Raw genomic sequence first — 17,685 nt, forward strand, 5'->3', positions numbered from 1 at the left:
GTTTTAGTTTATTAACCAAATTTGTTTTCAATCGATTTATGACTTTTAAACAGTGGTATAACACTTTTTCCTTTATCTAGTATAATTGGTTGATAGAATCAAAAATTTCAATACAGAAAACTTCTTTAATATTGACCTTAGAATAAATAAATCTACCAACCTGCTTCACAAGTTCCAGCAGCAACTTCAAAATTATTGTCAAAAAATCCAGAATTACAACTACAGGCATTACTCTGACATATATATATGCTTTGTGCACCTTTACATTCTAATGATTTTCCATTCTGTGTACACACTTCTCCTAATTCCTTCACTGAAATTATTCTTAATGTTAGATCATTTCACTTTAATCATCAATTTTCTTAATTATAGTTTGACAAAATGAATAAACAGCTGCGCAATAAGCACATGATATGCAAGTCACATTTTCAAAGAATGAAGTTCAATTACTTCTCAATTTCATATTTGAAATCTCTGAAAATAAGAGGGAATCTTACATCAATATTTATAAACAATTCACCATAGTTTCAGGAAAATTGCTGAAAGCATTTTTGAGTTATTGTCTGAAAACTGGAATATCTCCATTTTTTTATAAATAAAACCCTAGAACTCAGAAATGCAAAATCCAAACTTTAAACAAATCAAAAGGGAGCTCATGTCAATAGATTTAAACAATTCACCTAAATTTCTTGCAAGTTATTGAAGGCATACTTGAGTTATTGTTCGAAATCTGGCAAATCCCCCCTTTTTTAATGAATAAAAACCCATAACTCAACAACATAAAATCTAAAATTGATAAAACATTTATAGAATGTGTCCTAAGTACACGGAAGCCCCATCCGCACTATCATTTTCTTGATTCAGTATACCTTGAAAGTGGGATAAAATCTCTAATTTGGCGTTAACATTAAAAAGATCATATCATAAGGAACATGTGTACTAAGTTTCAAAATGATTGGACTTCAACTTCATCAAAAAATACCTCGACCAAAAACTTTAACCTGATGCGGGACGAACTGACAGACAGACGGACGAGCGGACAGACAAACGAACAGACGCAAGCACAGATCAGAAAACATAATGAACATCAATGGGGCATTAAAAGAACAAACTGTTATTACAGAGATATGTCTCGCTTTTTTGTAATTTTGATTATGCAAATGTTGAAATAAAAATAAACAATACTTGAACATCTTCCACAAGTTATGAAAATATTCAAATTCAATGAAACATGACTGAGTTACAAAAAAACTTCTTTAATATTGACCTTAGAATAAATAAATCTACCAACCTGATTCACATGTTCCAGCAGCATCTTCAAAATTATTGTCAAAAAATCCAGACTTACAACTACAGGCATTACTCTGACATATGCCTTGTGCATCTTGACATTCTAATGATTGTCCATTCTTTGTACAGGCTACTCCTAATTCCTTCGCTGAAATTATTCTTAATGTTAGATCATTTCACTTTAATCATCAATTTTCTTAATTATAGTGTGACAAATTGAATACACAGCTGTGCAATAAGCGCATGATATGCAAGTCACATTTTTAAAGAATGAAGTTCAATTACTTCTCAATTTCATATTTGAAATCTCTGAAAATTAAAAGGAATCTTACATCAATATTTACAAACAATTCACCATAGTTTTATGAAAATTGCTGAAAGCATTTTTGAGTAAGCGTCTGAAAATCGGAAAATCTTCATTTTTTATAAATAAAACCCTATAACTCGAAATGCAAAATCCAAAATATATAAAAATCAGAAGGGAGCTCATGTCAATAGATTTAAACAATTCACCCAAATTTCTTGCAAGTTACTGACACCATTCTTGAGTTATTGTCCGAAAACTGGAAAATCCCCCTTTTTAAATGAATAAAACCCCATAACTCAAAAACATAAAATCTAAAATTTATAAAACAAGAATGTGTCCTAATAACACAGATGCCCCATCCGCACTATCATTTTTTTTTCAGTAGACCGTGAAAATGGGGTAAAATCTCTAATTTGGCATTAAAACTAAAAAGATCGTATCATAAGGAACATGTGTACTAAGCTTCAAAATGATTGGACTTTAATTTCATCAAAAACTACCTCGACTTAAAACTTTAACCTGATGCGAGACGAATGGACAGACAGACGGAGGGACGGACAAACAAACAAACAGACGCACGCACAGACCAGAATACATAATGCCCATAAATGGGACATTAAAAGAAAAAGAAGCTCAGGTCAATAGATATAAACAATTCACCAAAGTTTTATTCAAATTGGTTTAAAGTTTTTTTAATGTCCAACATGTTGACAAGGAACAGACAGACCAATTAGCAAACAAGGCATACCACAAAAAGTCTCGTGAACTGGTATATTAAATTGATAAAAAAAGAGAGATCAGTTTAATTTGAATCAATTACTACCGTCTCTAACATCAGAATACTTCATTAAATATAAAATCAAAACTAATAATTCACCAATTCACTGTTTTAGTTTGTTAACCAGATTTGTTTTCAATCAATTTATTACTTTAAAACAGTGGTATACCACTGTTGCCTTTATCTAGTATAATTGGTTGATAGAACAAACAAAAAAATACAATAAAAAACGTCTTTAATATTGACCTTAGAATAAATAAATCTACCAACCTGCTTCACATGTTCCAGCAGCACCTTCAAAATTATTGTCAAAAAATCCAGAATTACAACTACAGGCATTACTCTGACATATGCCTTGTGCATCTTTACATTCTAATGATTGTCCATTCTTTGTACAGGCTACTCCTAATTCCTTCACTGAAATTATTCTTAATGTTAGATCATTTCACTTTAATCATCAATTTCTTAATTATAGTGTGATAAAATGAGTAAACAGCTGCGCAATAGGCGCATGATATGCAAGTCACATTTTCGAAGAGTGAGGTTCAATTACTTCTCAATTTCATCATTGTTCATATTTGAAATCTCTGAAAATTAAAAGAATATTCAATATTTATAAACAATTCACCATAGTTTCATGAAAATTGTTGAAAGCTTTTTTGGGTTATTGTCTGAAAACTGGAAATTATCCATTTTTAATAAACAAAACCCTATAACTCAGAAATGCAAAATCAAAAATTTATAAAAATCAAAAGGGAGTTCATGTCAATATATTTAAACAATTCACCCAAATTTCTTGCAAGTTACTGACAGCATTCTTGAGTTATTGTCCGAAAACTTGAAAATCCCCCCTTTTTTAATGAATAAAACCCCATAACTCAAAAACATAAAATCTAAAATTTCTAAAACAAGAATGTGTCCTAAGAACACAGATGCCCCATCCGCACTATCATTTTCTATATTCAGTGGACCGTCAAAATAGGGTAAAATCTCTAATTTGGCATTAAAATTTAAAAAATCATATCATAAGGAACATGTGTACTTATGTTTCAAAATGATTGGAATTCAACTTCATCAAAAACTACCTCGACCTAAAACTTTAACCTGATGCGGGACGAACTGACGGACAGACAAACGACCAGACGGAAGCACAGACAGACGCACAGACCAGAAAACATAATGCCCATAATTGGGCCATAAAAAGGAAAAAAGGAGCTCAAGTCAATAGATATAAACAATTCACCAAAGTTTTATGCAAATTGGTTAAACTGTTTTTAATCTCCAACATGTTGACAACGGACAGACAGACCAACTAGCAAACAACGCATACCACAAAAAGTCTCGTGAACTGGTGTATTAAATTGATAAAAAAAAAAGAGATCAGATTTATTTCAATCAATTACTACCATCACTAGCATCAGAATACTTCTTTAAAAATAAAATCAAAACTAATAATTCACCAATTCTTGGTTTTAGTTTATTAACCAAATTTGTTTTCAATCGATTTATGACTTTTAAACAGTGGTATAACACTTTTTCCTTTATCTAGTATAATTGGTTGATAGAATCAAACATTTCAATAAATAAACTGTTATCACATAGATATGTCTCGCTTTTTTGTAATTTCGATAATGCAAATGTTGAAATAAATAATAGCAACATTTTAACATGTAAGTTAAGCAAATTTTCAAAGTCAATAAACTATGACTGAAGGTACATGGCTAAACAATTATCATTGAAATGAGATGTGCCCATGCTAATACAATGGCATACCAAATACCATTGACTTATCATTAAGTGGTTCTCCATAAACAAACCTAAATACAAACTCTACCAACCTGATTCACATGTTCCAGCAGCAACTTCAAAATTATTGTCAAAAAATCCAGAATTACAACTACAGGCATTACTCTGACATATGCTTTGTGCATCTTTACATTCTAATGATTGTCCATTCTTTGTACAGGCTACTCCTAATTCCTTCACTGAAATTATTCTTAATGTTAGATCATTTCACTTTAATCATCAATTTTCTTAATTATAGTGTGACAAAATGAATAAATAGCTGCGCAATAGGCGCATGATATGCAAGTCACATTTTCAAAGAGTGAAGTTCAATTCATCATTGTTCATATTTGAAATCTCTGAAAATTAAAAGAATATTCAATATTTATAAACAATTTACCATAGTTTCATGAAAATTGTTGAAAGCTTTTTTGAGTTATTGTCTGAAAACTGGAAAATATCCATTTTTAATAAACAAAACCTTATAACTCAGAAATGCAAAATCCAAAATTTATAAAAATCAAAAGGGAGTTCATGTCAATAGATTTAAACAATTCACCCAAATTTCTTGCAAATTACTGACAGCATTCTTGAGTTATTGTCCGAAAACTTAAAAATCCCCCCTTTTTTAATGAATAAAACCCCATAACTCAAAAACATAAAATCTAAAATTTATAAAACAAGAATGTGTCCTAAGAACACAGATGCCCCATCCGCACTATCATTTTCTATGTTCAGTGGACCGTCAAAATAGGGTAAAATCCCTTATTTGGCATTAAAATTTAAAAAATCATATCATAAGGAACATGTGTACTTATGTTTCAAAATGATTGGAATTCAACTTCATCAAAAACTACCTCGACCTAAATTTTTAACCTGATGCGGGACGAACTGACGGACAGACAAACGAACAGACGGAAGCACAGACAGACGCACAGACCAGAAAACATAATGCCCATAATTGGGCCATAAAAAGGAAAAAAGGAGCTCAAGTCAATAGATATAAACAATTCACCAAAGTTTTATGCAAATTGGTTAAACTGTTTTTAATCTCCAACATGTTGACAACGGACAGACAGACCAACTAGCAATTAACGCATACCACAAAAAGTCTCGTGAACTGGTGTATTAAATTGATAAAAAAAAAAAGAGATAAGTTTTATTTTAATCAATTACTACCATCACTAGCATCAGAATACTTCTTTAAAAATAAAATCAAAACTAATAATTCACCAATTCTCGGTTTGAATTTGTTTACCAGATTTGTTTTCAATCGATTTATGACTTTTAAACAGTGGTATAACACTTTTTCCTTTATCTAGTATAATTGGTTGATAGAATCAAACATTTCAATAAATAAACTGTTATCACAGAGATATGTCTCGCTTTTTTGTAATTTCGATAATGCAAATGTTGAAATAAATAATAGCAACATTTTAACATGTAAGTTAAGCAAATTTTCAAAGTCAATAAACTATGACTGAAGGTACATGGCTAAACAATTACCATGGAAATGAGATGTGCCGATGCTAATACAATGGCATACCAAATACCATTGACTTATCATTAAGTAGTTCTCCATAAACAAACCTAAACACAAACTCTACCAACCTGATTCACATGTTCCAGCAGCAACTTCAAAATTATTGTCAAAAAATCCAGAATTACAACTACAGGCATTACTCTGACATATGCTTTGTGCATCTTTACATTCTAATGATTGTCCATTCTTTGTACAGGCTACTCCTAATTCCTTCACTGAAATTATTCTTAATGTTAGATCATTTCACTTTAATCATCAATTTTCGTAATTATAGTGTGACAAATTAAATACACAGCTGCGCAAAAAGCGCATGATATGCAAGTCACATTTTTAAAGAATGACGTGCAATTACTTCTCAATTTCATATTTGAAATCTCTGAAAATTAAAAGGAATCTTACATCACTATTTACAAACAATTCACCATAGTTTTATGAAAATTGTTGAAAGCATTTTTGAGTTATTGTCTGAAAACTGGAAAATCTCCATTTTTTATAAATAAAACCCTATAACTCAGAAATGCAAAATCCAAAATTTATAAAAATGAAAAGAGAGCTCATGTCAATAGATTTAAACAATTCAACCAAATTTCTTGCAAGTTACTGACACCATTCTTGAGTTATTGTCCGAAAACTTGAAAATCCCCCCTTTTTAAATGATTTTTTTTGGTTCAGTAGACCGTGACAATGGGGTAAAATCTCTAATTTGGCATTAAAACTAAAAAGATCGTATTATAAGGAACATGTGTACTAAGTTTCAAAATGATTGGACTTCAACTTCATAAAAAACTACCTCGACTTAAAACTTTAACCTGATGCGAGACGAATGGACAGACAGACGGAGGGACGCACAAACAAACGAACAGACGCACACACAGACCAGAAAACATAATGCCCATAAATGGCCATAAATAGAATCAAAAATTACAATAAAAAACTTCTTTAATATTGACCTTAGAATAAATAAATCTACCAACCTGCTTCACATGTTCCAGCAGCACCTTCAAAATTATTGTCAAAAAATCCAGAATTACACCTACAGGCATTACTATGACATATGCCTTGTGCATCTTTACATTCTAATGATTGTCCATTCTTTGTACAGGCTACTCCTAATTCCTTCACTGAAATTATTCTTAATGTTAGATCATTTCACTTTAATCATCAATTTCTTAATTATAGTGTGACAAAATGAATAAATAGCTGCGCAATAGGCGCATGATATGCAAGTCACATTTTCAAAGAGTGAAGTTCAATTACTTCTCAATTTCATCATTGTTCATATTTGAAATCTCTGAAAATTAAAAGAATATTCAATATTTATAAACAATTCACCATAGTTTCATGAAAATTGTTGAAAGCTTTTTTGAGTTATTGTCTGAAAACTGGAAAATATCCATTTTTAATAAACAAAACCTTATAACTCAGAAATGCAAAATCCAAAATTTATTAAAATCAAAAGGGAGTTCATGTCAATAGATTTAAACAATTCACCCAAATTTCTTGCAAATTACTGACAGCATTCTTGAGTTATTGTCCGAAAACTTGAAAATTCCCCCTTTTTTAATAAATAAAACCCCATAACTCAAAAACATAAAATCTAAAATTTATAAAACAAGAATGTGTCCTAAGAACACAGATGCCCCATCCGCACTATCATTTTCTATGTTCAGTGGACCGTCAAAATAGGGTAAAATCTCTAATTTGGCATTAAAATTTAAAAAATCATATCATAAGGAACATGTGTACTTATGTTTCAAAATGATTGGAATTCAACTTCATCAAAAACTACCTCGACCTAAAACTTTTACCTGATGCGGGACGAACTGACGGACAGACAAACGAACAGACGGAAGCACAGACAGACGCACAGACCAGAAAACATAATGCCCATAATTTGGCCATAAAAAGAAAAAAAGGAGCTCAAGTCAATAGATATAAACAATTCACCAAAGTTTTATGCAAATTGGTTAAACTGTTTTTAATCTCCAACATGTTGACAACGGACAGACAGACCAACTAGCAATTGACGCATACCACAAAAAGTATCGTGAACTGGTGTATTAAATTGATTAAAAAAAAAGAGATCAGATTTATTTTAATCAATTACTACCATCACTAGCATCAGAATACTTCTTTAAAAATAAAATCAAAACAAATAATTCACCAATTCTTTGTTTTAGTTTATTAACCAAATTTGTTTTCAATCGATTTATGACTTTTAAACAGTGGTATAACACTTTTTCCTTTATCTAGTATAATTGGTTTATAGAATCAAAAATTTCAATAAATAAACTGTTATCACAGAGATATGTCTCGCTTTTTTGTAATTTCGATAATGCAAATGTTGAAATAAATAATAGCAACATTTTAACATGTAAGTTAAGCAAATTTTCAAAGTCAATAAACTATGACTGAAGGTACATGGCTAAACAATTATCATTGAAATGAGATGTGCCGATGCTAATACAATGGCATATCAAATACCATTGACTTATCATTAAGTAGTTCTCCATAAACAAACCTAAAAACAAACTCTACCAACCTGATTCACATGTTCCAGCAGCAACTTCAAAATTATTGTCAAAAAATCCAGAATTACAACTACAGGCATTACTCTGACATATGCCTTGTGCATCTTTACATTCTAATGATTGTCCATTCTTTGTACAGGCTACTCCTAATTCCCTCACTGAAATTATTCTTAATGTTAGATCATTTCACTTTAATCATCAATTTTCGTAATTATAGTGTGACAAATTGAATACACAGCTGCGCAAAAAGCGCATGATATGCAAGTCACATTTTTAAAGAATGACGTTCAATTACTTCTCAATTTCATATTTGAAATCTCTGAAAATTAAAAGGAATCTTATATCACTATTTACAAACAATTCACCATAGTTTTATGAAAATTGTTGAAAGCATTTTTGAGTTATTGTCTGAAAACTGGAAAATCTCCATTTTTTATAAATAAAACCCTATAACTCAGAAATGCAAAATCCAAAATTTATAAAAATGAAAAGAGAGCTCATGTCAATAGATTTAAACAATTCACCCAAATTTCTTGCAAGTTACTGACACCATTCTTGAGTTATTGTCCGAAAACTTGAAAATCCCCCCTTTTTAAATGATTTTTTTTTTGGTTCAGTAGACCGTGACAATGGGGTAAAATCTCTAATTTGGCATTAAAACTAAAAAGATCGTATTATAAGGAACATGTGTACTAAGTTTCAAACTTCATCAAAAACTACCTCGACTTAAAACTTTAACATGATGCGAGACGAATGGACAGACAGACGGAGGGACGCACAAACAAACGAACAGACGCACACACAGACCAGAAAACATAATGCCCATAAATGGCCATAAATAGAATCAAAAATTACAATAAAAAACTTCTTTAATATTGACCTTAGAATAAATAAATCTACCAACCTGCTTCACATGTTCCAGCAGCACCTTCAAAATTATTGTCAAAAAATCCAGAATTACACCTACAGGCATTACTATGACATATGCCTTGTGCATCTTTACATTCTAATGATTGTCCATTCTTTGTACAGGCTACTCCTAATTCCTTCACTGAAATTATTCTTAATGTTAGATCATTTCACTTTAATCATCAATTTTCTTAATTATAGTGTGACAAAATGAATAAATAGCTGCGCAATAGGCGCATGATATGCAAGTCACATTTTCAAAGAGTGAAGTTCAATTACTTCTCAATTTCATCATTGTTCATATTTGAAATCTCTGAAAATTAAAAGAATATTCAATATTTATAAACACTTCACCATAGTTTCATGAAAATTGTTGCTGCGCAAAAAGTGCATGATATGCAAGTCACATTTTTAAAGAATGACGTTCAATTACTTCTCAATTTCATATTTGAAACCTCTCAAAATTAAAAGGAATCTTACATCACTATTTACAAACAATTCACCATAGTTTTATGAAAATTGTTGAAAGCATTTTTGAGTTATTGTCTGAAAACTTGAAAATCTCCATTTTTTTATAAATAAAACCCTATAACTCAGAAATGCAAAATCCAAAATTTATAAAAATGAAAAGAGAGCTCATGTCAATAGATTTAAACAATTCACCCAAATTTCTTGCAAGTTACTGACACCATTCTTGAGTTATTGTCCGAAAACTTGAAAATCCCCCCTTTTTAAATGATTTTTTTTTTGGTTCAGTAGACCGTGACAATGGGGTAAAATCTCTAATTTGGCATTAAAACTAAAAAGATCGTATTATAAGACACATGTGTACTAAGTTTCAAAATGATTGGACTTCAACTTCATCAAAAACTACCTCGACTTAAAACTTTAACCTGATGCGAGACGAATGGACAGACAGATGGAGGGACGCACAATCAAACGAACAGACGCACACACAGACCAGAAAACATAATGCCCATAAATGGTCATAAATAGAATCAAAAATTACAATAAAAAACTTCTTTAATATTGACCTTAGAATAAATAAATCTACCAACCTGCTTCACATGTTCCAGCAGCACCTTCAAAATTATTGTCAAAAAATCCAGAATTACACCTACAGGCATTACTATGACATATGCCTTGTGCATCTTTACATTCTAATGATTGTCCATTCTTTGTACAGGCTACTCCTAATTCCTTCGCTGAAATTATTCTTAATGTTAGATCATTTCACTTTAATCATCAATTTTCTTAATTATAGTGTGACAAAATGAATAAATAGCTGCCCAATAGGCGCATGATATGCAAGTCACATTTTCAAAGATGAAGTTCAAGTACTTCTCAATTTCATCATTGTTCATATTTGAAATCTCTGAAAATTAAAAGAATATTCAATATTTATAAACAATTGACCATAGTTTCATGAAAATTGTTGAAAGCTTTTTTGAGTTATTGTCTGAAAACTGGAAAATATCATCATTTTTTATAAACAAAACCCTATAACTCAGAAATGCAAAATCCAAAATTTATAAAAATCAAAAGGGAGTTCATGTCAATAGATTTAAACAATTCACCCAAATTTCTTGCAAGTTACTGACAGCATCCTTGAGTTATTGTCCGAAAACTTGAAAATCCCCCTTTTTTAATGAATAAAACCCCATAACTCAAAAACATAAAATCTAAAATTTATAAAACAAGAATGTGTTCTTAGAACACAGATGCCCCATCCGCACTATCATTTTCTATGTTCAGTGGACCGTCAAAATAGGGTAAAATCTCTAATTTGGCATTAAAATTTGAAAAATCATATCATAAGGAACATGTGTACTTATGTTTCAAAATGATTGGAATTCAACTTCATCAAAAACTACCTTGACCTAAAACTTTAACCTGATGCGGGACGAACTGACGGACAGACAAACGAACAGACGGAAGCACAGACAGACGCACAGACCAGAAAACATAATGCCCATAATTGGGCCATAAAAAGGAACTAGAGGCTCTAAAGAGCCTGTGTCGCTCACCTTGGTCTATGTGCATATTAAACAAAGGACACAAATGGATTCATGACAAAATTGTATTTTGGTGATGGTGATGTGTTTGAAGTTCTTACTTTACTGAACGATTTTGCTTCTTACAATTATATCTATCATGAACTTTGCCCATTAGTAACAGAGAACTATATTTGGTAAAAATTTACATAAATTTACCAAATTAATGAAAATTGTTAAAAATTGACTATAAAGGGCAATAACTCCTTAAGGGGTCAATTGACCATTTAGGTCATGTTGACTTATTTGTAGATCTTACTTTGCTGAACATTATTGCTGTTTACAGTTTATCGCTATCTATAATAGTATTCAAGATAACCAAAAACGGCAAAATTTCTTTAAAAATTACCAATTGGAGGGCAGCAACCCAACAACCAGTTGTCCAATTCATCTGAAAAATTCAGGGCAGATAGATATTGACTTGATTAACAATTTAACTTCTTGTCAGATTTGCTCTAGATGCTTTGGTTTCATAGTTATAAGCAAAAAACTGCATTTTACCCCTATGTTCTATTTTTAGCCGTGGCGGCCATCTTGGTTGAATGGCCAGGTCATCGGACACATTTTTCAAACTAAATACCCCAAAGATGATTGTGGCCTAGTAGTTTCAGTTGAGATTTTGTAAAAGATTACTTAGATTTATGAAAAATGGTTAAAGATTGACTATAAAGGGCAATAACTCCTAAAAGGGTCAACTGACCATTTTGGTCATGTTGACTTATTTGTAGATCTTACTTTGCTGAACATTATTGCTGTTTACAATTTATCTCTATCTATAATAATATTCAAGATAATAACCAAAAACAGCAAAATTTCCTCAAAATTACCAATTCAGGGGCAGCAACCCAACAACCGATTGACCGATTCATCTGAAAATTTCAGGGCAGATAGTTCTTGACCTGATAAACATTTTTATCCCATGTCAGATTTCCTCAAAATGCTTTGGTTTTTGAGTTATAAGCCAAAAACTGCATTTTACCCCTATGTTCTATTTTTAGCGGTGGCGGCCATCTTGGTTGGTTGACCAGGTCACGCCACACATTTTTTAAACTAGATACCCCAAAGATGATTGTGGCCAAGTTTGGATTAATTTGGCCAAGTAGTTTCAGAGGAGAAGATTTTTGTAAAAGATTACTTTAATTTACGAAAAATGGTTAAAAATTTACTATAAAGGGCAATAACTCCTAAACGGGTCAACTGACCATTTTGGTCATATTGACTTATTTGTAGATCATACTTTGCTGAACATTATTGCTGTTTACAGTTTATCTCTATCTATAATAATATTCAAGATAATAACCAAAAACAGCAAAATTTCCTCAAAATTACCAATTCAGGGGCAGCAACCCAACAACCGATTGACCGATTCATCTGAAAATTTTAGGGCAGATAGATCTTGACCTGATAAACATTTTTACCCCCATGTCAGATTTGCTCTAAATGCTTTGGTTTTTGAGTTATAAGCCAAAAACTGCATTTTACCCCTATGTTCTATTTTTAGCCGTGGCGGCCATCTTGGTTGGTTGACCGGGTCACGCCACACATTTTTTAAACTAGATACCCCAATGATGATTGTGGCCAAGTTTGGTTTGATTTGGCTCAGTAGTTTCAGAGGAGAAGATTTTTGTAAAAGTTAACGACGACGGACGACGACGGACGACGACGGACGACGGACGCCAAGTGATGAGAAAAGCTCACTTGGCCCTTCGGGCCAGGTGAGCTAAAAAAGGAGCTCAAGTCAATAGATATAAACAATTCACCAAAGTTTTATGCAAATTGGTGAAAGTATTTTTTATCTCCAACATGTTGACAACGGACAGACAGACCAACTAGCAATTGACGCATACCACAAAAAGTATCGTGAACTGGTGTATTAAATTGATTAAAAAAAAAAATCAGATTTATTTTAATCAATTACTACCATCACTAGCATCAAAATACTTCTTTAAAAATAAAATCAAAACTAATAATTCACCAATTCTTGGTTTTAGTTTATTAACCAAATTTGTTTTCAATCGATTTATGACTTTTAAACAGTGGTATAACACTTTTTCCTTTATCTAGTACAATTGGTTGATAGAATCAAAAATTTCAATAAATAAACTGTTATCACAGAGATATGTCTCGCTTTTTTGTAATTTCGATAATGCAAATGTTGAAATAAATAATAACAACATTTTAACATGTAAGTTTAGCAAATTTTCAAAGTCAATAAACTATGACTGAAGGTACATGGCTAAACAATTACCATGGAAATGAGATGTGCCGATGCTAATACAATGGCATACCAAATACCATTGACTTATCATTTAGTAGTTCTCCATAAACAAACCTAAACACAAACTCACACATGTAAAATAATCAAAATTTAAAAGTCAATAAACCATAACTGAGGGGGAGGGTAAAAATAATCCATGGTAATGAGATGTGCCAATGATAATACAACCGCATACCAATTATCATTGACTTACCACTACTGGTTCCCCATAACTGACCTAATCACAAATTAATACATGAAAACTTAGCAAAAGTTTCAGTCAATAGATAATGACTCAAGGGGTGGAGACAAATAATCTCCATGGAAATGAGGTATGTCAAAGCTTATACAACTGCATACCAATTATCATTAACCTATGACTAGTGGATCCCCATAAACTGACATAATCACAAACTAATACATTACAACTAAGCAAACATTTCAAAGTCAATAGACCATAAATGAGGGGGCGGGGCCAAATAATCTCCATGGAAATGATATATGCTCATGCTTATACAACTGCATACCAATTATCATTACTTTACCTATAGTGGTTCCCCATACACTGACCTAATCACATAAGGGCGGGGTCAAATAATCTCCATGGTAATGAGGTGTGCCAATACTTATACATCTGCATACCAATTATCATTAACCTATGACTAGTGGATCCCCATAAACTGACCTAATCACAAACTAATACATTAAAACTAAGCAAACATTTCAAAGTCAATAGACCATCAATGAGGGTGCGGGGCCAAATAATCTCCATGGAAATGAGATATGCTCATGCTTATACAACTGCATACCAATTATCATTACTTTACCTAGAGTGGTTCCCCATACACTGACCTAATCACATAAGGGCGGGGTCAAATAATCTCCATGGTAATGAGGTGTGCCAATACTTATACAACTGCATTCCAAATATCTTTGACTTACTACTAGTAGTTCACCATAAACTAGACCTAATCACAAACTAAAACATTTTCGACGCCGCCGCCGACGCCGGAAACACAATACCTATGTCTCGCTTTTTGACTCCGTTAAGCGAGACAAAAAACTTCTTTAATATTGACCTTAGAATAAATAAATTAACCAACCTTGTTCACATGTTCCAGCAGCACTTTCAAAATTATTGTCAAAAAATCCAGAATTACAACTACAGGCATTACTCTGACATATGCCTTGTGCATCTTTACATTCTAATGATTGTCCATTCTTTGTACAGGCTACTCCTAATTCCTTCACTGAAATTATTCTTAATGTTAGATCATTTCACTTTAATCATCAATTTTCTTAAGTATAGTGTGACAAATTGAATACACAGCTGCGCAATAAGCGCATGATATGCAAGTCACATTTTTAAAGAATGACGTTCAATTACTTCTCAATTTCATATTTGAAATCTCTGAAAATTAAAAGGAATCTTACATCACTATTTACAAACAATTCACCATAGTTTTATGAAAATTGTTGAAAGCATTTTTGAGTTATTGTCTGAAAACTTGAAAATCTCCATTTTTTATAAATAAAACCCTATAACTCAGAAATGCAAAATCCAAAATTTATAAAAATGAAAAGAGAGCTCATGTCAATAGATTTAAACAATTCACCCAAATTTCTTGCAAGTTACTGACACCATTCTTGAGTTATTGTCCGAAAACTTGAAAATCCCCCCTTTTTAAATGATTTTTTTTGGTTCAGTAGACCTTGACAATGGGGTAAAATCTCTAATTTGGCATTAAAACTAAAAAGATCGTATCATAAGGAACATGTGTACTAAGGTTCAAAATGATTGGACTTCAACTTCATCAAAAACTACCTCGACTTAAAACTTTAACCTGATGCGAGACGAATGGACAGACAGACGGAGGGACGCACAAACAAACGAACATACGCATTCACAAACCAGAAAACATAATGCCCATAAATGGCCATAAATAGAATCAAAAATTACAATAAAAAACTTCTTTAATATTGACCTTAGAATAAATAAATCTACCAACCTGCTTCACATGTTCCAGCAGCACCTTCAAAATTATTGTCAAAAAATCCAGAATTACAACTACAGGCATTACTATGACATATGCCTTGTGCATCTTTACATTCTAATGATTGTCCATTCTTTGTACAGGCTACTCCTAATTCCTTCACTGAAATTATTCTTAATGTTAGATCATTTCACTTTAATCATCAATTTTCTTAATTATAGAGTGACAAAATGAATAAATAGCTGCGCAATAGGCGCATGATATGCAAGTCACATTTTCAAAGAGTGAAGTTCAATTACTTCTCAATTTCATCATTGTTCATATTTGAAATCTCTGAAAATTAAAAGAATATTCAATATTTATAAACAATTCACCATAGTTTCATGAAAATTGTTGAAAGCTTTTTTGAGTTATTGTCTGAAAACTGGAAAATATCATCATTTTTTATAAACAAAACCCTATAACTCAGAAATGCAAAATCCAAAATTTATAAAAATCAAAAGGGAGCTCATGTCAATAGATTTAAACAATTCAACCAAATTTCTTGCAAGTTACTGACAGCATCCTTGAGTTATTGTCCGAAAACTTGAAAATCCCCCTTTTTTAATGAATAAAACCCCATAACTCAAAAACATAAAATCTAAAATTTATAAAACAAGAATGTGTTCTTAGAACACAGATGCCCCATCCGCACTATCATTTTCTATGTTCAGTGGACCGTCAAAATAGGGTAAAATCTCTAATTTGGCATAAAAATTTAAAAAATCATATCATAAGGAACATGTGTTCTTATGTTTCAAAATGATTGGAATTCAACTTCATCAAAAACTACCTCGACCTAAAACTTTAACCTGATGCGGGACGAACTGACGGACAGACAAACGAACAGACGGAAGCACATACAGACGCATAGACCAGAAAACATAATGCCCATAATTGGGCCATAAAAAGGAAAAAAGGAGCTCAAGTCAATAGATATAAACAATTCACCAAAGTTTTATGCAAATTGGTTAAAGTGTTTTTAATCTCCAACATGTTGACAACGGACAGACTAGCAATTAACGCATACCACAAAAAGTCTCGTGAACTGGTGTATTAAATTGATAAAAAAAAGAGATCAGTTTTATTTGAATCAATTACTACCATCACTAGCATCAGAATACTTCTTTAAAAATAAAATCATAACTAATAATTCACCAATTCTTGGTTTTAGTTTATTAACCAAATTTGTTTTCAATCGATTTATGACTTTTAAACAGTGGTATAGCACTTTTTCCTTTATCTTGTATAATTGGTTGATAGAATCAAAAATTTCAATAAATAAACTGTTATCACAGAGATATGTCTCGCTTTTTTGTAATTTCGATAATGCAAATGTTGAAATAAATAATAGCAACATTTTAACATGTAAGTTAAGCAAATTTTTAAAGTCAATCAACTATGACTGAAGGTACATGGCTAAACAATTTCCATGGAAATGAGATGTGTCGATGCTAATACAATTGCATACCAAATACCATTGACTTATCATTAAGTAGTTCTCCATAAACAAACCTAAACACAAACTCATACATGTAAAATAATCAAAATTTCAAAGTCAATAAACCATAACTGAGGGGGAGGGTAAAAAAATCAATGGTAATGAGATGTGCCAATGATAATACAACCGCATACCAATTATCATTGACCTACCACTACTGGTTCCCCATAACTGACCTAATCACAAACTAATACATGAAAACTTAGCAAAAGTTTCAGTCAATAGATCATGACTCAAGGGGTGGAGACAAATAATCTCCATGGAAATGAGGTATGCCAATGCTTATACAACTGCATACCAATTATCATTAACCTATGACTAGTGGATCCCCATAAACTGACCTAATCACAAACTAATACATTTAAGCTAAGCAAACATTTCAAAGTCAATTGACTATGAATGAGGGGGCAGTGCCAAATAATCTCCATGGAAATGAGATATGCTCATGCTTATACAACTGCATACCAATAATCATTACTTTACCTATACTGGTTCCCCATACACTGACCTAATCACATAAGGGCGGGATCAAATAATCTCCATGGTAATGAGGTGTTCCAATACTTATACAACTGCATTCCAAATATCTTTGACTTACTACTAGTAGTTCACCATAAACTAGACCTAATCACAAAATAATACATTGTTGACGCCGCCGTCGCCGCCGACACAGGAAACACCATACCTATGTCTCGTT

The 17,685-nt window shown here is 31.8% G+C and overlaps 1 protein-coding gene across 1 annotated transcript in view; it reads right to left on the reverse strand.

The window, feature by feature from the left end:
- LOC134686630 (transmembrane cell adhesion receptor mua-3-like) overlaps nucleotides 1–17,685 on the reverse strand; it is a 47,697-nt gene that overhangs the window by 7,993 nt on the left and 22,019 nt on the right. Inside the window, exons 5-16 of the mRNA XM_063546304.1 lie at nucleotides 15,464–15,610; nucleotides 14,558–14,704; nucleotides 13,669–13,692; nucleotides 10,202–10,348; nucleotides 9,139–9,285; nucleotides 8,246–8,392; nucleotides 6,678–6,824; nucleotides 5,772–5,918; nucleotides 4,214–4,360; nucleotides 2,646–2,792; nucleotides 1,292–1,438; nucleotides 161–313 (exon numbers count right to left, since the gene is read on the reverse strand). Of these exons, the coding sequence (XP_063402374.1) occupies nucleotides 161–313; nucleotides 1,292–1,438; nucleotides 2,646–2,792; nucleotides 4,214–4,360; nucleotides 5,772–5,918; nucleotides 6,678–6,824; nucleotides 8,246–8,392; nucleotides 9,139–9,285; nucleotides 10,202–10,348; nucleotides 13,669–13,692; nucleotides 14,558–14,704; nucleotides 15,464–15,610 (1,647 nt within the window). The remainder of the gene's footprint in view (nucleotides 1–160; nucleotides 314–1,291; nucleotides 1,439–2,645; nucleotides 2,793–4,213; nucleotides 4,361–5,771; nucleotides 5,919–6,677; nucleotides 6,825–8,245; nucleotides 8,393–9,138; nucleotides 9,286–10,201; nucleotides 10,349–13,668; nucleotides 13,693–14,557; nucleotides 14,705–15,463; nucleotides 15,611–17,685) is intronic.

This window comes from Mytilus trossulus, chromosome 10 (genome assembly GCF_036588685.1).
Source record: "Mytilus trossulus isolate FHL-02 chromosome 10, PNRI_Mtr1.1.1.hap1, whole genome shotgun sequence".
Classification (NCBI taxonomy): Eukaryota; Metazoa; Mollusca; class Bivalvia; order Mytilida; family Mytilidae; genus Mytilus; species Mytilus trossulus.